This window comes from Crocodylus siamensis, chromosome 1, assembly GCF_052110815.1.
Source record: "Crocodylus siamensis isolate JL-2025a chromosome 1, ASM5211081v1, whole genome shotgun sequence".
NCBI lineage: Eukaryota > Metazoa > Chordata > Crocodylia > Crocodylidae > Crocodylus > Crocodylus siamensis.
In genome coordinates, this window is record NC_143395.1 from 61,106,412 (window position 1) to 61,128,427 (window position 22,016).

The window sequence follows — 22,016 nt, forward strand, 5'->3', positions numbered from 1 at the left end:
TCTACAAATCCTAACTGTGCCATTATTTTAATTTATGCCAGGGGCCTAAGTTCACAACCTCACTTACCTTGAAGTACATTGTGGCACTTGAATCATGACTTTTACTTTATGCTGTATTTATGCAGTGGGTAACAGAACTTCCAAGGCTATCAGGCTGATTTTCTTTATGAATATTGATGTTTGTTTATAAACAATCATAACATATTCTCTATTTCTTAGAAAATTGTATTGAAAAAAGAAAAACCAAAGCAAAAGCCTACTCCTTTATGATCTTGAACAATCTAAATAAAGCTTATCTTTTTAACTTTTTCAGGCAAGGATGATATGGAGATGTGTGAGCTAAACCTTGAAGAGACTGGCTTAACTCGAAAGCGGGGTGCTGAAATTTTGTCGAGACAGTTTGAAGAGGTTTGGGAGCGTTGCGGAGGCATCCAGTACCTTCAACATGCAATTGAGAGCAGACAAGCTCGTCCTACGTATGCAACAGCCATGCTGCAGAATCTATTAAAATAAATAGTCACTTTGCACATTAATATTAGAGTTGAAAACCCTTCATGATTATAAAGGGAAGAGTTCCTCTATGCAACAGAGGACTTAAACATTCCATGGTCATGTTAGAGATGTTTAATATAAAGTGAACAGATTTTCTTAATCCTGGGGTCTGTTAATTTGTACTTTTTGATGTTTAATTTGTGTAGTGAGCTCACTAGTTTTGTGGACCTTGCAGAAGTTTCAGTTAATACTTGTGGTTTCAGTTTATTTATATGCTGCATTCTTAACGGCTCTGTTATAACACTAATACTGTAAAGTAACACTAGTGTACTTTGAGTATATAGATGATAAATCCTTGTAAAACTACCTTTTATTTAAACTCTTTGGAACAGGGGTGTCAAACTTGTCTGGCCCTGCGGTCCAGATAAATGGTGCGGGACCAGTCCATGGGCTGGATGAATGGTGCAGGGAAAGCCCCAGGGTCTGGATTGAGCCCATGGCCTCTCCCCCTCCCACGCCAGGCTGGATCCAGTGCATGGCATGCCCACCCTAGCTGGTCTGGGACCCAGCAGGAAGAGGCCTGGCATTTCAAGCACTTGGCTGCCATTACAGGAGCAAGCTACAGTGCCAGGTTTCTTCCTGTGGTGTTGCTGAGGTTCTAGTGCTGTTACTTTCATCCAGGTGCTTGGCAGTCAAGCCAGTGAGAGCTGCAGCTCTGGAGCCCTAGCAACACCGTGGCTTCTTCCCGTTGCAGCAGCCAAGTGTCTGGTTGAGAGCCTTAGTGGTGGAGCCGCAGCACTACCACAGGAAGAAGCCTGACATGAGCAGTTGGCTGCTGCCATGGGACTAAACTGCAGTACCAGGCTTTATACTATGGTGCTGCTGGGTTTCCAGCACTGTGGCTCTCACTCAGGCTGGATGCTGCTATGGAAGATCCTTCTTTGTAGCCAGGGTCAGGGCAAAAGCTGCGGGACAAATTTGGTCTGTGGGATATGTGTGACACCCCTGCTTTAAAACACTAAAATAGCTGGTTTTAAATGATGTTCCAGTAAAGAGGGTGTAATGTATTCTATAACTGGAATTGTGGGGCCTTAGCTTTAACTTCTTTTGCAGAGAAGTTGGAGTACTTTTACTTGATCAGAAATATTGTATGTTCTGATCTGAAAGCTGCTCAACATCTGTATGTACTGACTTTTCAGAAACTTATGGGGAATCTTCATAAAAGTAGAAACGTTGGTTTCTTTCTTCATCTTAGTGAAGTAAAATGGCACAAAATGTATATACATTTTGAGAAGTGCATACTTATATTTGTGGTACCATGTAATAATACAGGTTCACAAATGGCGTGCTGCACATCTACATTGTTTCCCCCCCTTCTTTTTAGCATCTTTTTTTTAAGAACAGATTTCTTATAGATGCTGTTTCATTTTATTTTTCTGATGAATTTTTGTTAGGAATCCTTGAATGGTTAATTTTCCCACATAGTTTAATTTAAATATATAAACATTGTTTGAAATCTATTTCTGAATACATGTAGATTGAGGGAAATGTGTTCAGTTTTTTGACAGGCAACACCGTATAATTGGAATATTGGAAACTGAACTTGATCCTTTTTAGGTTAATGAAATGCACAAGGATTATATTATTTCTGTTAGACTATCAGGGCTTGCCCAGTAATGTGTCACTGGAGTGTCTAATTACAATATAGGGCTTCAAATAGCTAATTTTTTTGGTATATTGCAACAGAAAACTCTCTTAGTGGCTGTGATCCTGTACTTAATCTCCTCTGTCAGGCTTTATGGCTTGCTTTTTGTAATAGTGTTTAGCAATTTAAAATGATTGTGTATAGGAATTATTCATTCCACACAGTCTTGAGCTGCTTTTTATTAATTTATCTTGGTGTTCATAATGCTGGCCATACTTCAATAGATTAAAATTGATATTTATTATCTCATTGAATTTGAAAAATAAAGATACATAGCTTGGTGCCTGTTGGATAAAATTATATTCAGGCATCTTTTAAAAAAACACTCTTTTATCTGGCTGTAGTGAAGAAAAAAGCTTGCCTGCTTTATAAACTAATTACCTTTTGGGACCCTAAGGCTGAGACCTTTAGAAAACATAAGTTTCTACAAAGCTATTATGAGCCCAGCCCCAGCCAGAACAGAACAGCAGGGTTCCTTCCCAACTTAATCCAGATTTGGTTACAGCAGCGGGGGCTAATGCAGCCATTGCTCACCTCCCATTACTGACAGGTCATCAACAGGGCTCTATGCCCCAGATTTCTGTAGCAGGCTCCTTCCTCCCCACCTGCTTTGCAGGCTCCTTCCTCCCCACCTGCTTTCATGGCCCTGCTGGCAGTCCTGTGGGCTGCACATGCGGCTCTGTAGGCCGTAAGTTTGAAACTTCAGCACTAGTTTCAAACCAGAAAGTTGAAAACTATGTTCATAAGAAAAGATACAGTTCTATAGTGCAATCAAAAAGAGCTGATGAACACACTTCCTAACTGACAGATTAGATTGTGTTTGTGTGCCACAGTCAGTCTGTTATTGAAAATACACTCCATATTGTAACGTGTGAAGAGATTTGAGAAGAGAACTAGTTATTTATTTATATATTTGTTAAAGTGGTGATTCTTAGCTTGTCTGAACTGAAAATTGGCAATGTTAATGTCCTTCAACATAAATATCACTGCACAGACTCCCCTCCCTCAGTCTTGGGTCATGTGGGGACGTTGATCCAGTCCTTTCCCTTTCCACCTTATACTCAAAGACTTCATTCAAGCACTGGTAGTTGACTGCAAGATGAAAGTTATATGCATCAGGCCCCGATTTTAGCAATACATTTAAAATACACACAATTTTATGTGAGGCTAACTTTGTACTACTTGCATAGTTAAAATTTAGGCACTTGTGAATCAGATCCAAATATTAGAGCCCTAAACACAGGAAAAGGCTGTGGCATGTAATAAATACATCAAATTAAGGCTGTCTAAATTTTAAGGGGCTGGGGCCTGCACCAATAGAGGCCATAGGCCATACCAACATGGGCTGTGCCCTGTCTCCCACCCCGAGGTGTGCAGGTGCTTCCCCGCTTTTGCACCACACAGGCACGTGGGCATCTTAGACCTAGTTTCAGCTCTGGCCATGGGCTCTCCCTTGCTGCTGTTCACCACATGGCTGCCCTGGGCCATGGGCTCTCCCAGTATCACAGGCTGTTCCAGGAAGCAGAAGCCAGAGGAGTGTGCTTCTGCTCTCCGGGGGTGGGAGCACAGAGCCCCTGGCTGCTACTGCAGCCAGAATAAGCGCTGGGGCAGCCAGGTGGGAGCCCTGGGGCCATGAACTAATTTCTTGCAGGCCACCAGTTGGACAGGCCTGCATTAAATAAACACCTTAAATCACTACTTGTCTAGGTACAGGTAGTCTTGTGACCTTTTAGGTACATGTTAGTATTAAAAATGCAATATAATTCTTTCTTCTTCAGCCCCTGCCTTCTATTAATACAGGCATAAGTATTCTCATGACACATTCTTGATCTTCTTTAATATTATATCAACTGTGGATTTGTGTTGGTAGGAAACTGGCCTTTATCAGTATTAAATATTTAGGGTTCTTTTGTTAGCATATATTCATCAGTCACTTTGATGGAACAATAATGTGTCATGTATCAGAAACATGCCATCTTATTGGAAACGAACTGGTGACTAGGTGTTATCCCATGAGATTTCCTGCTTTCTCATTGTTCTCACCAGTGTGCTAGGATACCGCAGGTATTCCATCCAGGTAAACAAAAGTCTTTGCTAGTTCTGGTTGTCTTAGTTCAGAATTTGATTTTAAAAATCTGCAGCAGGGCAGATAAGTAGTTGAATGTATTCTGTTAATAAGTCTGCTAGATGGGATACTTGTTTGATAGAAGTTAGTCATATGCTATAGGGAAAATAGTATAAGCTACTGGTGATCCTCAGGTGTGTTTGTAAGAAGTAAGACAACTTGTTCTGACCTGACCCTCTAAATTATGTAATGCAGGTATTAGTTTTGACTTGAAGCACCTTAAAAAAAAAAAATTTTAAAAACCCACATATGCCCGACTGTATACCTGCCCACATGACCCAAGAGCATGGATCTATGTGGAATTCTACTTTCAGAGAACATAGAATGATGAGGTGTATGTACCACTTTCATTCACTAATGAAATTCTGTTCCTCTTTCGTAGCTGAATTGTTCTCGTTTATTTGTTCCAAAATATTTTTAAGTACTTTAAAATGATCTCTTAATGATGTACTGAAAATTTCAACAAATAAATACATTCTGTGCTTAAATCTGTGTGGGCTCTCAACTCAATTATTTCAGCTTTTTAGATTTCATAGATTTTCATAGACATTAAGGCTGGAAGGGACCTCAGAAGATCGAATCCAGCCCCCTGCCCCAGGGGCAGGAAGTCAGCTGGGGTCACAGAATCCCAGCAAGATAAATGTAAATGTGTTTACAAAACTATAGGAAAACAATGAGCGGACTTGCAGTGGATAGAAATAGTTTTTTCTCCTGTCTCCCAGAATTCATTTAAAGACATGAAAACAATTTCTAACTATCAGAATACTTAATCTGTTGACTTCCATAGCAGTCAACAGAAAATTCAGGAGATATTCTGAAAATCATTTTTTGACCTTTATATCTAATAGTACTGTTGATTATTATAAAGAAAATATTTTAAAAACCCAATTTACTTATCACTGCTCATAAGGCTTATCATATCATTTTTCTGCAGTTAGACAAATAAAATTGGGACTTAGATGTGTGGTTTTGTACCCTGTATTGCCAGTATCTGGAGCACACAGAAGATCAGTTCCCCTGTGGTACCTGTGGCAGCACTGTTACAGTGTTCACGTTATCTGCCAGGGGAGCTGGTAAATAGCCATCTGCTTAGTGCAAACAGGCTATCCGCAATGGAAATGGACATGACACCCACACTAATTTAGAATGGCATGTTTTACATTTCATTTTTCCCACCTAAGTCTACACTGGATTCTAGAAAGTCACAACAGCGTAGATAGGGTTGTGTCATGCATCTGCTTGTTTACAGCAGTGTAAATGTGTAGTGCTTAGTTTCTCACTGCTTTGATTTTTGAGGTTTTTATGCCTCAGGAGAATATTTTATTCCAAATAATTATTCAACCTAAGTATTATGAAAGCTTGTTTGATGAAATCTCAGAATCCAGTTTCTTTATTTTTACTTGTGGCATAATCTACCACCTTAATTTGCAACTCTAGTTTAAGACCCACATGTAGAAAGAGGATATAATTCTGATAAGATGAATGTACACACTGATTTAATTACAGATGCAATTTTCAAGCAAATAGATTTACTGTATTTTATTGAAGTACAAAAGGCTTACATCCAGCAAATACATTTAGTACTTAAATATTTGATAATGATAAATAGTCATGAGCAATCGTTTCATTATTAAAATAGACAGACATTAAAAACAAGTTATTTATTGCCTGCCTAATGAAAATCTATACGAATTGAAATATGCTAAATAGATATAAAAATATGTTTAAATGAAAAAAATATGGAATGTTTGAGTATCCTTAAGATATATATTATCCTCAGTAAAGGCTAATATTTGCTGGGAAAAATTTTTTTCAGTATCATACGGGAAAAAATGTAAAACAGGGTTCTACTCTGGAACGTGACTTTGTTAAATAGCATCATGAGTTTCCCATTTTTGGTCTCATTTCCAAAACTATATATCAAAGATATTATATCAGCCTTGACAACTGAATGTGGAATTCAAGGTCAGTTCCTTCTATCTTATACCTGATGTCTCCATATCCAGGATCTGCAAGCCAAACTATGGTTTGTATAGACTGAACCAGTTGGAACTATTAAGAAATTCTGACACTATATAAGATGAAATAAAATAAAGCTCACTCTATCTTCACTGTGATTTAAACTGTCTCCCCTTTCCCCACAAAATTTTTTTTAAAAAATTGTTAAAATGAGCAGATAATACTCAAAATACACAAGTACAGATATGAATATGGATGTACCTGTATGGAGTAAAACCACACTTACAAGTCGTTGTTGTTGTATAGGAAATGAGAAACAGTGTCTGAATGTATAAGTATTCTGTCTGCTGCAGCATGCATAGGCTTGTGAACAGAACAAAGTTAGTAGCTTGAATCTTAGTTGTGCAGCAATCCAGCCAAAGTTGTGATAAACATATGAGATGCTCATAGCCACTTATTGCTTACTGAGATATGCAACAAAAAAACCAAATAGTAACCATTAGGGTAGTGTGTGTACATATGTACTGAGTGTATGCTTGTGTGTATGTCTAATTTTTTTTCTAACATATAGTAATTGTATGCCCAAATCACTTGTGTACATTCTAAAATACAGAGGCCAGGGACAGAAATTACACAAAAACCAGTATAAGTGATTGGAAACGAGTTCAAATCTGTAACACAGCAGAAGTTCAGTGCACATAAACTGCTTTCAAAAAGTCTGAAACCAGTTTAAGGTAAACCTAGATGGATGTAGCATCAGGCTTAACTGATTTGGTTAAATCAGTTTATTGAATTTCTGTCCCAGATCCCCTCCAGATTCAATTTAATGCTCGGTTCCCCAGCATCCCAGGATGCTTTGCATTTCCCCTGCAAACCTAGCCCTTGCAGGGTGGGTGGGCTAGGTTAGGCCCAAGTTGTTCCTCCAGGTGAACAGGGTGGCGTGCTTTAGCATCCCCTTGCCTCTGGCCCAGGCTACTGCAGGCATGTGGCTACATTTCCAGAATCCGAAGTGAATGTCTGTTCACTTGCTTATTGATTCAATCTATGTAGCTTAGACTAACCTGCAAAGATTGAATCAATTCAGCCTTTGGCTTTTGACTGTCTGTACTTAGCTACAGTGTTTCGTTGTGCCTGGAGAGAGAGTACTTTATTGAAATTACAACAACTTTTTTGCATCTAAAAGACTGAAATGTGATCAGAAGAACTTTTCATTAAGAATTTAACAGTGAGAGAGATCTTCTGTTGTATAATAAAACAGAAAACTCACAAGTCTCATTCTCCAGCAAGTCATTAAAAAACAAATAGTCATCTGTACTTCCAGCATTATGAGACACTTTAAGAATCAGCTAAACAATTTACAAGCAATGTTTAGTATGGTTTAATGAACTTAAATAACCCTGGTAACAAAACATTTAGCTTTAAATATTTTAAAGCTAGTAAAATATTTTAAAAGTTGTATTACTAGACGTAGAAGGACTTAATAAGCATGTTACAATTTCTGCTACTGGGAATCTCAGGCTACTTCTGGCGTCTAACTCCACAAATAACATACTGTATTCAGGGTGATTTCTTAAGTGGTGAACTTTTAGACTTTTTTTTGCACTAAGCAAAATGGATACAAATTGACCTTTAAAATACAGTAACTTTTATGTAATATGGGTGCAGTTTCAAGTCAAAATTGCAAGTCTTTCAAAAATTTCCAAATTTGCCATGACATAATATAGTGTGAACTTTGATCTTGAACCATACAGATTTTTTTCTGATACCTGTAGGGAGGAAAAACCGGAAAAAAATTAGACTTTTACAAAGCATCCTCAATTTTGAGATTAATGAAAATAAATAATTTACTAAGATTTTGTTAGGCAAAAGTTTCACTAAAATCAGCTGGGCTAATTTCCAGTTATTTGGAATAGCTTATAGTTATCTCACTGCTTTAAGTTCATGAAGCTTATACTAAAAACCGTATTATTATTCTGAATAATATTGCTGTCTTAATACAAAGTCTGAATGAAATCATCAATGCATTTCATGCATATTCCTGACCATATTAAACAAAACCAGAATATAATATTATACAGAAACATTCACACGCACTATATTTATGGGTCTTTATTATCTATAATATGAACAAAAGATGTGTCTATACATATAGTCTATACATATGTGTATAAACATATAGTAGATCTATACCTTGAATGAAACATTTATGTTTATGACACTGCTTTTGTATAGTTTTGTGAAAGAGTGTTGATTTGCTGTACAAATCACAGAATAATTTCAAAACCCCAAATTTATCATTCAGGAATATAGGATATATTCTCTTAATGATCCCTCAGTTATGGTCCACCAGCCCCTTCTGGTGATGAAACCCTTCCTTTGTGATACTTGTGTTGATTTTTTTATTAAACTTACTAGTGTCTGCTGTCTTGCTGCTCTCGCTCTTCCTCCCTCCCCCCCACCCATTGTCTTGTTCTGTTTTTTCTGTTTTTTTTGTTTTGGCTTTTTTTTTTTTTTTTTTTTTTTTGTAATTCGGGTAGTTACTCCTGAACCACTTGCCTAATGGAGCAGATATGGAGAAAGAGTAAGTCATGGTTCTCCTTTTGCAGCAAGTTGTGGTTCTCCTTTTGCCCTCAGATTTGTCAAATTTTGAACCATCAATCCCAGGAATTGAAGTGTTTTGGTGAAGACCATCCAGGGTGTGATGAGAAAAATACTGTGGACTTTTGATATTTTGGATGGAGAAACACTTAGGGACTTAAAGACCCCGGGAGAATGTACCTGGGTGCACATCAGGGAGGTCCAGTATCAAGAAATTCAAAATCATATCTTGTGTCCAGGTAAGGAGGATCTAAGATGTTTCAACTTAAGTACCATATTTATGTGAATCCAAGTTTTTCTAATGATAGGAGGGTTGCCTTAAATTCTCCCCCCATACCCTGCCACTGAACCAGAGAAAGCAGCAGTGTAGGGGGAGGCTGGCAGCCAGACCCCCATCCCTTGTCCCTTATGCCTGCACCTGCTGTTCCTGGCTACCTGCCCCCTCCCCTGTCCCCCCCCCCCCCCCCCCAAGTCTCTGCTTACTTCATGCAGTGGCTCTGGCTCCAGGGCAGTGAGTGGTAATGGTCCCAGCCAGGAAAAAGCAGCTTGTGGCTCTGGGCTGGGTAAGGCATAGAGCCAGAGCTGGACTAGAAGGTAAGTAGTGGGGGGAGCATAGCAGGTGGTGGGGGAGGAACAGTCTATGCAGTCTCTCGCATCCTCCCTCTGAACCGCACACCATGGGTCACCCCTGCATGCCCCTCTCCCCCATATATGCCCCTCTCCTATGGGTGTCCTCATGCTTTCCCTCTTAACACGCACTCCCTCCCATGGAGCATGAGCCAACCCAGCCTCGGCCAGGCAGTGGCTTCGCTTTGGCTTTGCCTTGTGTCTGGTGCCAAGGCTGCAGCAGCTGTCTGCCTGCCCCAAGCAGTACCTGAATTCAAGGTGAGTTTTTTTTTCTCTCACATTGATTGGGCACGCAGGGGATTCATCTTGGATTTGAGTAATGGCACTTTAAAATCATCTGATTTGGGATCCATGAGTCCATCATCTCCTTTTGAATCTCATAGTGGCTTCTCTGGGTTCCAAGCGCATTTATATATGTGCTTCGGGAGTGGAAGAGGATGCTTTAATTAGTGTGGCTCCAAGAGCCATTCTAGTTAAAGCTCCTGCAGCATCATGTGTACCAACATCCCTGCGCTGAAAAATGGTGCTGGGGGAGCTGTAAAGCTTGTCATACAAGCTTTAAAGTGCCCCACCACCATTTTTCAGTGTGGAGACACTGATACACGTGATGCTAGAGCATGGATATATACCATTCTTTAGCAGACTCGATTAATCAAGTTTACTCTGACACGCTGTAATTACAGTACATCAGAGCAGCTTTGCTGCATGTGTGTAGGTGCCCCAGCAGAATAGTGTCTGATTTCCAGGAGGTCTTGGACACCTCTTATGAGCACTCTCAAAAATGAAGTCCAAGACTGTTTCTGTCTAAGATTTTTACTTCATACATCTTTTGTTAATGCTGCAAATGCTCTTCTGCAAAACTGGGTTAGTTCTATTTGCTAAAATCCATCAAGTTTTAAGATGAAAGATTGGATTAACTGGTAGACTGGGCTACACATTGTCATGAGAAGAATGCCTTACCATCAGATGCCATTCAGAGAAACAGCCATGGATATTCACATTTTGGAGCATGGCATCTATTTAGATCAACTGAAAACTAATAGGCTTTGACATTAAATTTTGTGTGAACTTTATCACAGTTGAAGGCTTTGTCTTCAAGCACTCCTTCCTCTGATGAGTGGTTGGGCAGCAGAGTCTGCAACAGGCAATGCTGTGGTAATATATAGCTTAAAGAAGCAAAAATGATCTCCACATCTTCCAAAGAAGTGGTGTGTTTTGAATGGGGTGGTGTCTACAGTTACACATCTGACTTTTTTGCTGCAGAGGATCAGATCATCGTGGCTGGTCTCTTCGTAACCCTAGTGGGTTTAACCTAATGACCCCATGGGGTCATTTCATTCAAGTCACAATATAGACTTGATTCAAGTCTAATCTTTGAGTGCAGATATGCTCACACATTCAACTTTAGATGCATGCAATATCCTTTGCATAGAGGAAGAAGGCATTCTCACACAGCTTTCTCTTATTCTTCATAGTGCTGAAAGTTCTTATGAGGAGTGAAGAGCATCAGACTATCTTGATCACCCTAGCATAGGTTGTGATTCTTCTGATCTGGTAAACACTGTCCAGGGAACTTCAATTTGTATTAGAAAGAAAGTAAGTTCTTCACTCAGACATTGAATCTTCTCATTGATTTTTGGGTTACCAGCTTTCATTTGCCTGGGCAGTTGCATCAGAGTTGAGGCTGCATAAAGCAGGGACAGAGGCTTATCTTCAGCTGACTTACTTTCCCTTTCCTGCTTAACTAAAAACTGAAATCCTGGGCAGAAAATAAGCTTCCTTGCTTAAGACACCCCAAGTTTGAGGGTTGATTTTGAGAAGGTACATGTGGTATTATGAATAAATACAGTAGGTTTTTTTTTTTGTTTTTTGTTTTTTGTTTTTTTACTGTTTCTTAGCCAGTTTCTAACTGATGTCAGTGCTTCAGTTGTCACTTATGACTAATTCCCTTAACTTTTTGTGAGAATTTCTGCCAGTGTCTTTCTGATAGTTGAAATACAATGCTACTCAGGTCATCTTTCCTAGTTATTTCTATATGAATTGATCACGGAATTCTTATAGACTGAAGCATAGGTTTTTGCAGAAGCTTTTCTGGTTTGTTTCTATCATAATTTATATCATATATAAGGTGATTTCAGCCAGCTCATCTTCTATAAAAGTGAGGTTTCCCAGTCTGTAATTCTACAAATAGCCCCTTTGTACATTGTTTAAAGACAGGGACAAACTAATACCACTTTCTAATTTTTCAATATAGTGGCTGATATCAGCTTGTCTGTGGTTTTAAGCAGTCCAGCCACTTCATTCTTCACGTCTTCATGACCTTTGAGACTAATACTACTGTGGTAACTTTCATAGATTTCATAGACATCAGGGCTGGAAGGGATCTCGGGAGATCGAGTCCAGCCCCCTGCCCAAAGGGCAGGAAGTCAGCTGGGGTCATAGGATCCCAGCAAGATAAGCATCCAATTTACTCTTGAAGGTTTTCAATGTAGGTGCTTGAACCACCTCCGCTGGCAGACTGTTCCAGACCTGGGGGGCTCGGACAGTAAAGAAATTCTTCCTTATGTCCAGCCTGAAACGGTCTTGCAGGAGTTTGTGACCATTCGACCTCGTCATCCCTTGGGGTGCTCTGGTGAACAAACATTCCCCCAGATCCTGGTGGTCACCCCTGATAAATTTATAGGTGGCCATCAGATCACCCCTGAGCCTGCGCTTTTCCAGGCTAAAGAGTCCCATGGCTCTCAGCCTGTCATTGTAAGATCTGTATCCCTGACCTCTGATCATGCGTGTGGCTCTCCTCTGGACTCTCTCAAGTTTCTCCACATCCTTTTTGAATTGTGGAGCCCAAAACTGGACGCAGCACTCCAGCTGCGGCCTCACCAAGACCGAGTACAAGGGGAGAATGACATCCCGAGATTTGCTCGAGAAGCATCTATGGATGCACGCCAGCATTTTGGTCGCTTTACTAGCCGCAGCATCGCATTGCAGGCTCATGTTCATCTTGTGGTCAATGATGACCCCCAAGTCTCTTTCTTCTGTAGTGCTAACCAACGTAGCACTGCCAAGCCTATAAGGATGTGTCAGAGCAAAATTTTGAGTATGTGCTGCCAGTACAGAAGAGGTTAAACTGACATGTGCGGTTTGAAGCTGTGAGTGGAAATTTCCAAGGCTCACCCAGTCCTTTCCCCCTGGGTGACCTGCGGAGCTGTCAATCATTGCTGACCTACTTTCCCCACAGACGCATGCTCAGATTGTGTCAGCTCCTGACTGAGAGCATGCTCAGTCAGAACCTGACATGAGGTAATCGGACTAGAAATTTCTCTGCGGAGAGCACGCTGATTGGCTACCAAATTGATATAAAAGTTCTGTGAGCCCCTCCCTCGGGGGGAGATCGCGTGGACTAGAGACAGAGGCTGCTGCTGCAGGGACTGTTCTCTGAGTCAGGCTTCAAGGCCTATTGATCTCCTCCTTTGGCTCCGTGGCTTAGTTCTTCGTATTACTCGTTGCATTGCAGTTTTTGACTACGTTCATCTGGCTCCTGACTTACCTTTTGAACTGATTAATGGCTTACGATTTCGGATCACCCTCTGGACTTTGTTTAACCCGGTTCTGAATCATCGACCTCGGCTTTCTTCACCAACTACGACTCTGCTCATCCCTCCAACTGGCGTCTCCGCTGCTTCATCTTCTGGCTCGTGACCTCGGCTTTTCATATTCGACCACCTGATTTGTCCATTGCTGTGGACTGGCATCACGCGGTTCATCATCACCGTGTTACAGTTCATTTTGTTGTTTGTGATCCCCATTTATGAGCTGTTGACCAGCCCTGGGACTAGGTCTTCGGACTGAACCTCGTGGGCCAAACAGACCCCTTTGTTGTTAATTGTTTGTCTGTGTTCCAAACTGTAACTGAAGACCTTTCTGCCTACGCCCGAAGCGTAAGTCAAATAAATTCACCTGTTCTTTCTCAATCCGCTCTGAGTCCCTAACTCCAGACTCTACACCGCTAATCCCACCTGTCCGTATCTAATTGCCACCCCGGCCCACCGTGACCTTGGGGCCCGATCCTTTGGTTTTCCCCGACAGGATGCTGCAGGTTTTTCCTCCCAAGGTGGAGAACCTTGCATTTTTTTATGTTAAAAACCATCAGGTTCTCGTCCACCCATTTGCTGAGCTTGTCCAGGTCAGCCTGGATCACCCGCCTATCTTCTGGCGTGGATGCTTTGCCCCAAAGTCGGCGAACTTGGCCAGTCCACTCCTGACTCCAATGTCCACATCGTTAATGAAGATGTTGAACAGGATGGGTTCCAGGACAGAGCCTTGAGGGACCCCACTCGTCACAGGGCACCACGATGAGTGACTGCCATCAATCACAACCCTCTGGGTCCGACCACGGAGCCAGTTTCCCAGCCAGCAGATCGTGGTGGAGCCAAGGCCACAACTGGCCAGTTTGGCCAAGAGGTGATCCTGGGATACCAGATCAAAAGCTTTTTTGAAGTCAAGATATATGACATCAATCTCTTCTCCCTTGTCCAGGTGATAGGTCACCTGGTCATAGAAGGAAATGAGATTGGTCAAACAAGACCTACCCGTGCTGGCTATCCCTTAGAATGTTAGCCTGGGCCAGTCCCTCAAGGATGGCCTCCTTAATAAACTTTTCTAAGATCTTCCCCAGGATAGAGGTCAAGCTAATGGGCCTGTAGTTAGCCGGATCCACTCTCCTCCCTTCTTTGAAGATCGGCACCACATTGGCCTTCTTCCAGTCTTCGGGCACTACACCAGAGCACCAGGAGTTTTCAAAGATCTGTGCCAGGGGCTGGGCTATGACGCTCGCCAGCTCCTTGAGTACCCTGGGGTGCAGGTTGTCAGGGCCAGCTGACTTGAAGGTATCCAGCTTCTCAAGGTGTTCCTTCACGAGGTCAGCATTGATGGAGGGTAGGGGATCCCCCTCACCCAGATTTCCCTGTCCCATAGCAGGCATGGGCATCCCGTGTGACTGATGAAAGACTGACACAAAGTACCTATTTAATAGGTTGGCTTTTTCCTGGGCGTCAGTTGTCAGTTGCCCCATCTGGTTTAGCAGGGGTCCAACATTGCCCTTGCTTTTCCTCTGGCTCCCCACATATCTGAAAAAGGACTTTTTGTTGTCCTTGATGCCTGAAGCTAGTTGGAGTTCAGTTGCAGCCTTGGCTTTCCTGGTTTGCTCCCTGCAGGACCGGACCAGCGCGGAGTAACCCTCCTTGGAGGTGAATCCTGTCCTCCATCCTTTGTAGGCTTTCCTTTTTAGCCACAGGAGGTCTACTAGGTCCCTGGAGAGCCAGGGGGGCTGCTGTGCCTTCTTGCTGCCTTTTCTTCGTGTTGGAATAGATTTAGCTTGTGCATTGAGGATCGCTTCCTTGAGAAGCAACCACTCTTCTTGAACTCCCATCTCCCTGGGGTCATGGTCCCTGAGGGCCTGACTGACTAGCCTCTTGAGCTTGTCAAAGTCGGCTTTTCTGAAGTCAAGGACTTCTGTGTTGCTGACTGACTTGCCAGCTTTATGGCGGATGGTGAAGGTGATCAGCTCGTGGTCGTTGTCATCCAGCTTCCCATCGATCACTAGGTCGCCGATTACGTTGTTCCCCCGTAGCCAGTACCAGGTCGAGCAGCGCTTTGCCTCTCGTTGGCCCACAGACTTCTTGACTCAGGTAGAGGTCATCCACGCATGAGAGAAAGCTTTGCGACCGCTCGGATTTAACTGAGTGATCTTCCCACGAGATGTCCGGGTAATTGAAGTCACCCATGACAACCAAGGTCCTGGAGCAAGCGGCCTCAGTCAGTTCCTGGGCGAACTCCTGGTCAAGCTCAGGACTTTGAGTGGGAGGTCTGTAGTAGACTCCCACCGTTGTGTCCCCTGTGCCGTATTCCCCACGAATTTTTACCCAGAGGGTCTCTAGCTGTCCATGCCGGTCACCAACATCAGCTTTCAGGGACATGTAGCTTTCCTTGACATAGAGAGCTACACCTCCCGCCCCTTTTGTCAATACGATCCCTCCTGTACAGGGAATAGCCCTCTATACCTGTGGTCCGCTCATGGGTGGAGTCCCACCAGGTCTCCGTTATCCCAATGACATCATATTTCTTTGCACTGAGCAGGAGGACGAGCTCGTCCTGCTTGTTGCCCAGGCTCCTGGCATTAGTGTACAGGCAGGCAAGTGTGCCCTTGGGGGCTCTTGCCTTGCCCACAGGTTGTGCCAGGGCAGAACTTGTGGGTCTTCAGTTCATACGTGTGTAACAGTGTACCTCCTTTTCGTCTAGTTTAGTCTAGGGGTTGTCAGCTGGGGATATGTGTACCCCTGGGGGTACTTGGAAAGGGGCTAGGGGGTACCCACAAGTGGGTGGGGATTGAACAGTGCCACCCACCAGCCCATGCCACCACCTTCCAGGAGCAGGGCCGGGGGCGTGGGCAGCACCTCCCCTGTGTGGGCTGCACAGGCACCGCCCAGCCCACTGGATGTGGTGTGGGGGGAGATCATACATGGCAGCTGCCACTGCAATCCACCACCCCATGCCATGTGTAAGCACCCCCTGCTCCGTGTCTGGGTGCCACCCCCACCACTCCACCAGAAGTGTACCCAGCAGGTACCCAGAAGTGTACACTCCTTAAAGATTGAAAACCTCTGGTTTAGTCTGTAGCAGTGCCTCATCTTAATTACTTGGAAAGAATAGGGTTGGACTAGAAGCTCCCTTCCATCACCTGTATGATGAAGACCAATGAAAAAAATGTCTTGGCTTCTCAGCAAGGTCATTATCCGCTCTCTATTCCCTGAAGATCCAGAAAACCCATCTATTATTATTATTATTATTATTATTATTTATTATTATTACTTGCAGGCTGTGACTCAGATTAAAATATGAGCAAAGTCCTTTGTCTACATTTCAAGGAATAAAATCAAGTATATCCAAAGTTGAGAGAGAAGCTGGAATTCAGAAAATATCTCAGCTCAATCAATTCCTGTCCCTCCTAATGATCTTTGTTACCTTCAAATGTGCAAGAGAAGTCTTGTATTTGAAATCACATCTTTTTACATACAGATATGAGCAAAGCAAAATATAGCCTAATGTTCAGACTCAAATATTTGTCTCTTTTTTTGTTTCTTGTATCATGTTTAAGCTAACTTAACCCCTTAAACTGTACTATTAGGGGACAGTTTTATGGTCAGCTATTCTTATTAATTTAGGCTCTTTGGTTGTCTTTTATGTTTGCATTTTCATTATTTTAATTTTCAGATTCCCTCACCCCTGTGTATGTGCATGAAGGACTATTGCATTACAAAACAGGTATAAAAATTGTACCATGTTTCATAAAAGCACTTCAAAAAGTAGTGTGACTGTTGTAGTAAGCTCTCAAAGGAAAAGTCATTTTCAACAAAAGAAAGTTAAGTGATTTAAATACATGTTTCTTTTCAGCTTTAACTAGAACATGACTTAATATACAAAAAAGATTTCCTGGTAACTTCTATAAATACAAAACTTGAGAATAAACATTGTTGCACATTCATTTTAGAAATGGAGTTGCAAACCTTGCTCTTCTCTGGCTTATTCCGGAAATACAGAATTTCAGATACTAACTTGTCAATCTTGGTTTTGAATAATCATCTGGTGACCTACAACATAAAAGCAGAGATACACAGGGTTAATTTGTTGTGCTGATTGTAAAGGCATTTCAGGATAGGAGTGGCCAGAGCCAAGCAGAAGACCTGAAAAAGAGCAGTGCTAAAGTTCTGTTAATGAAACCTACACAGCAGTAAGTATTACAGATGGACAACTATAGGTATTAATATTTTTAGTTTTGGGGTGGGCAATGCCAGATACAGAAACAAGCTTGAATTAGCTGTAAAGGTAACACATGAAAATGGACCTATTGTTTAGGAAAACCTATGTTGAGAGGGAAAAGAAAGTATTTGCATGCATTTTACCTTCACCCTGAGCTGTGTTTTCACGTGTGTGTAGTGTTCCTTGATCAATGATCTCTGCAGAATTGACACATGCACTTGCAGTACAAGGCATATGGCAAACACTAGCTATGGGTTCATCATGTTCAAAAGCAGGATTAAGTCTTACAGCATTTTCTGAGTTGCAGCTGCTAGGAATAGGACATCTACAATGCAAAATACTTGATTATGTAAGAATCTTTGAGATTTAAGAAAGGAAGTTCAATATTAACTTTTAAAGTGATGAAAAATTATGCTCTTACTCTAAATTAGTCGTCTTTTCACAGTTTCTTCGTATCTTTATTATTAAAATGATGAAAAGAAAAACAAGGCTTAATAATCCAAGAACCACAGGCTTAAAAATGAAGGGTTGAGTGGGTTCTGGAGCAAATTTTGCACAGCGTTGTCCTTGGTAAAACTTGTGTCTACGTACAGGGCATCTGAAGTAAGGAAAGTGAGGGAAACATATAAAAAAAGTAAGAATGAGGGCAGAAAACGGTATCTGGGCCCAAAATTCAGGGAAAATGGCAAATAGTACAAGAATAGTCTAATGGATGTAATGAATCATGGAGTCTTTATGAAGCAGTATGATTGATAATACAAGAAAGAAAAATCTCTTCGGGTTTGCAATGCTTAATATTAAACAACTGGACTCTGGTGTATTTTCTTCCTACTTCTGAATTCTGAAGTTTACACAGAGAGCAGCTTTGGGTTTGTCTATTCTGCTGCCAGAACAAACCATATAGAATTTAAGATGAAGTACGCCCATCTGCTCAAGTATGCTGATGTGCTGCAGAACTAGAAAGACACTCCTGGGTCCAGGAATGGGTGCTGGAAGAGCCCTGAGCAGCTACACTGGCAACCTCCTGTATTTTCATTAGTGGATTGGGACAGTTGTTCTAAAATCTGTAAACTATATCTTCCCACTACTTAAAGGTAAGAAAAATCATCTTTTTGGACCATAAGGTGACTGTGGCATTGCAGAATACAGCTACTAGCATGATTTTCCTGCTAACAGGGAATTCAGCAGTGATTGTGTAGAACTTAATTTGAACCTCGTGTCTCAGTATTATGTGCTTCTTTAGGAAGCCAACCGAGACAAAGGCCCCTGCCAGACTATCCATGCAATCATGCCTCCTGCCTTGCCATGCATGCATGGAAGTTGTAGGTTCCACCATCAGATTCAGTGATGGCTTATTGCTGATGCAGTGGAAATCTGGTATCATGATCCCAGGCTCCCTCTGCACTGGGAAGTAGCAAGCTGTTGCAGAGCACCATACACTCAATTAATGGTACGATAGCAATGAGCCACAAAGTTATTAAATATTTTTGTGTAATAACTTTGTGATTTATTCTTTGTTTTACCATGCCATTAATTGATTAAACTTGTGACTGTGTCACAACTTAAAATTAACTGGTTAATCTCATTTTAAATGAAACATGTAACAGGGTCCAAAGAGAATTATGGTACTGAAACTAATGCATCTTAATCATTGAGTTACAGTATTGTTGAGATTTCCTCTACAGCTATGAGAACACGCAGAGTAGTTTAATGCTTTTAGTGTTTATAGTTGGTATTTAAATAAATATATATTCACCTGCTGAAGTCAGTATTAAGAATGACTAACAAGTTAGGTCAATATGAGCATTTCAGACTTTTCCTCTGCTTGTTACACAGGTCAGTTTCTGTATAGTTTTGTGAAAGTGTTGATTTGCCATGCAAATCACAGAATCATTTCAAAACCTCAAATTTATCATTCAGGAATATAGGATATACCCTCTTAACGATCCCTCAGCTATGGTCCACCAGCCCATTCTGGTGATGAAACCCTACCTTTGTGATACTTGTGTTAATTTTTTATTAAACTGTCAAGGACAATGCAAAAGTGGCTGCTCTAGAATACTAACCTGGAAAGAACCAGGGTTAAATAACTCTCAGGAAAGTTCCTTCTGGGAGAGGGAGTGTCTGTACAACTTACCCTGCTGAGAGAAGCCACAGCACAGTCCTCTGGTACCCCAGGACATTTTGCTCCTGTCACCCCACCTCTCCCCCTGAGAAAGTGTGTCACTTAGGCTGGACTCTACTACTCCAGCCAAGCGGGGAGCAGAACACAATCCCTTCACATCCCACATTGTGCTTCAGGGAGACATAAGTTGACTCTGAGCAGTCTGGATCATCCAATCAGGGCTGCCCTGTGCAATATTGCCATCTGTCTCCAGGCAGACTGAGGGAGCCTGCAGGTGCCCTCTGGCTATGCAGTGTCAGTCCTGAAAACTCTCTGTTCCTCAAGCGCTCAGCATTCAAATGTCTGTTCAGGTGTCTCCAGGTAAGTTTTTCTACCTGGAAAAAAAACCCAGAAGAGTTCTTCCAGGTCATTTGAGTGTGTGCACATAGCTGAAGTCAAAGGCAGTTTCTGTAATTGACTCTTTCTAAAAAAAAACCAAAACAACTAGAATGTGACATTGTAGTTAACAGTAATCATGTCATTCTACTGTTTTCAATAGAACTGTTTGTGATGGAAGGTACTATTCCATATTAGTAAGAATATTGCAATTTAACCTGAAATGTATATACTAATTGGCACAGAGTTGACACTATCAAAGTCCTGAGACTATATAGCTATTTTTCAAGAGAATCATTGTTCAGCAGAATTAAAGTTATGTAGAATTTACGTACCTGCAGACAGCCCCTTTTCCTGGAACTAATTCACATTTTCCACTATTAATGCAAAGATGTGGTTCTATCTCACATAGGCTCTGACATGGCAGACCATCTTGGCTTTTATAACCAGGTTTACAGAGGCAGTCTGCCTCTTTTGTCTGCTCATTGGTTATACACTCTGAAAATTCATCACATGCCATGAACTTGCATGGGTCGGCTTGATCAGCTGCAATGGGATGGAGAAATTATTAATAGTATGTGTCGGTGCATTGCCCCAGTGTATTTGGTAGGACTTATGGCAGACTCATTCACAGAGGGGATGAGACAGCTTCACCACAGTCCTGCTGCTAATGTTTCTACTGGTGAAACCATTTCCTGTGAAATCAGCAGCACTTGCTGGCTTTCTGGGTTTGGGATGACTGCTACTGTGTACTGGGAAAGTGAGGGTCCTGAGAGCAGGGGCCTAAGTCACCTCTGCAACCTGGAGTCCTATTCTATTCTTTCTTGACAAGCACTTCTAATTCCATGTGGACTGCTTCCTCCTTCCCCTGCTTGCAGGGTTTCCAACCCTGGCTTTCACCAGAACCCAAGTGGGAGCTCAGTGTAAGCCCTCTTAGTACAGTGCTAACATTAGCTTCATGCTGAAGAGGTGGATGGATGGAGGTAAACCTTCTTCACCATTGCCTTTACTTTACTTGTTTTCTGGAAGGCGTATCATTCAATTCTTAAGACACATGAGGTGAAATTGACACGAGAGCATCTTAGCCCAAATGATCTTTGCCTTTACTCTTCCTAGAATTAATGAATAGCAGATAGCTTTCATTCCAGAATGAAACTAGTATGGACCAAGCAGAGAAATGAGGGGAGGGTGTTTGGTAGGGGAGGATCAAGAAGAAGGCATGAAAATGAAAATGTAGGTATGGATAGGTAGAGGGGCAAAGGGGCAATATGACAGGCCTGAATTGCTGGACAGTACTTAGAAAGTGCAGCTTTTATCACAGGCATAGAGTCAGACTGATGTGTTGTACAATCAATTAACAGCTCTTAAACTGTCAATCTGGAAATCAAGTGATCCTTGCTAGTTATCTAGGTAATAATGGATTAAGCATTAGTTTCTCTAGAAAAAAAAATCTTTAGTTTTAAAATGTTGCACACAGTATTTGCTAATTCCTAACCTGTGGATGGAGATTCTCAGAGTATGTTTTATCCTCTTTAGGTCCCTGACAGACCTTAATTTATTGGACTGGATTCCCTGATTCCAACAATCATATGTCCTGTTATGCCACATGGTCATGGCAGGATACACAATTTTGGGATGAGGGCTCAGATCCTAACTGTATTCCAGTGGAGTGTGGAATCAAATACTGGGCTTCAGCTTCACTGGCAAGGTCAAAGTCAGGTTCCAAGAGCCCAGTAGGTGGGGCTAAGGGTGCATGGCTCTATAAATGCCAGGGCAGTGGGGGAGCCAATCAGCTCCCCACATCCAGCACTTGCAGATCCCGGTGCAGCCCAGGTTGGAGACCCTGGGGTGTCCAGTCTCCATAATGACAATAAGCTGATTATTCCATTATATGTGAATTTTCCTTTTATTGTGCTATTAATTGGCAGAATGTGTAGCAGGCAGCAGTGCAGGGATGAAGCTAGGCACCTGGTACATAAGGGCAGCAGAGATTTCCTATAAATGGCTCATTCTTTTTTTTTCTTTTCTTTTCTTCCATTCTTTAGGGAGAGTTGTAGCAGGAGAAAGGAAAAGACTTGTTCTGGGCATGTCTACATGTGTGCTTTAATGCACATTAGCGTATTTTAATGTGCATTAAAACATCACAGGAAAACCACGCTCTTTAGCTAATGCACCTTTTTCTAGTACCTCACAAC

The 22,016-nt window shown here is 41.8% G+C and overlaps 2 protein-coding genes across 3 annotated transcripts in view; one reads left to right on the top strand and one right to left on the bottom strand.

The window, feature by feature from the left end:
• The window catches only part of MYO6 (myosin VI), a 176,261-nt gene extending 171,451 nt beyond the window's left edge, over nucleotides 1–4,810 (top strand). For both annotated transcript variants that reach the window (XM_090035228.1, XM_090035237.1), the window contains one exon: nucleotides 314–4,810. In XM_090035228.1, the coding sequence (XP_089891354.1) occupies nucleotides 314–513 (200 nt within the window). In that variant the 3' untranslated portion in view covers nucleotides 514–4,810. The remainder of the gene's footprint in view (nucleotides 1–313) is intronic.
• Nucleotides 4,811–17,112: 12,302 nt separating this feature from the next.
• The window catches only part of IMPG1 (interphotoreceptor matrix proteoglycan 1), a 128,805-nt gene continuing 123,901 nt past the window's right edge, over nucleotides 17,113–22,016 (bottom strand). Inside the window, exons 15-16 of the mRNA XM_090059571.1 lie at nucleotides 20,157–20,367; nucleotides 17,113–17,152 (exon numbers count right to left, since the gene is read on the bottom strand). Of these exons, the coding sequence (XP_089915697.1) occupies nucleotides 17,113–17,152; nucleotides 20,157–20,367 (251 nt within the window). The remainder of the gene's footprint in view (nucleotides 17,153–20,156; nucleotides 20,368–22,016) is intronic.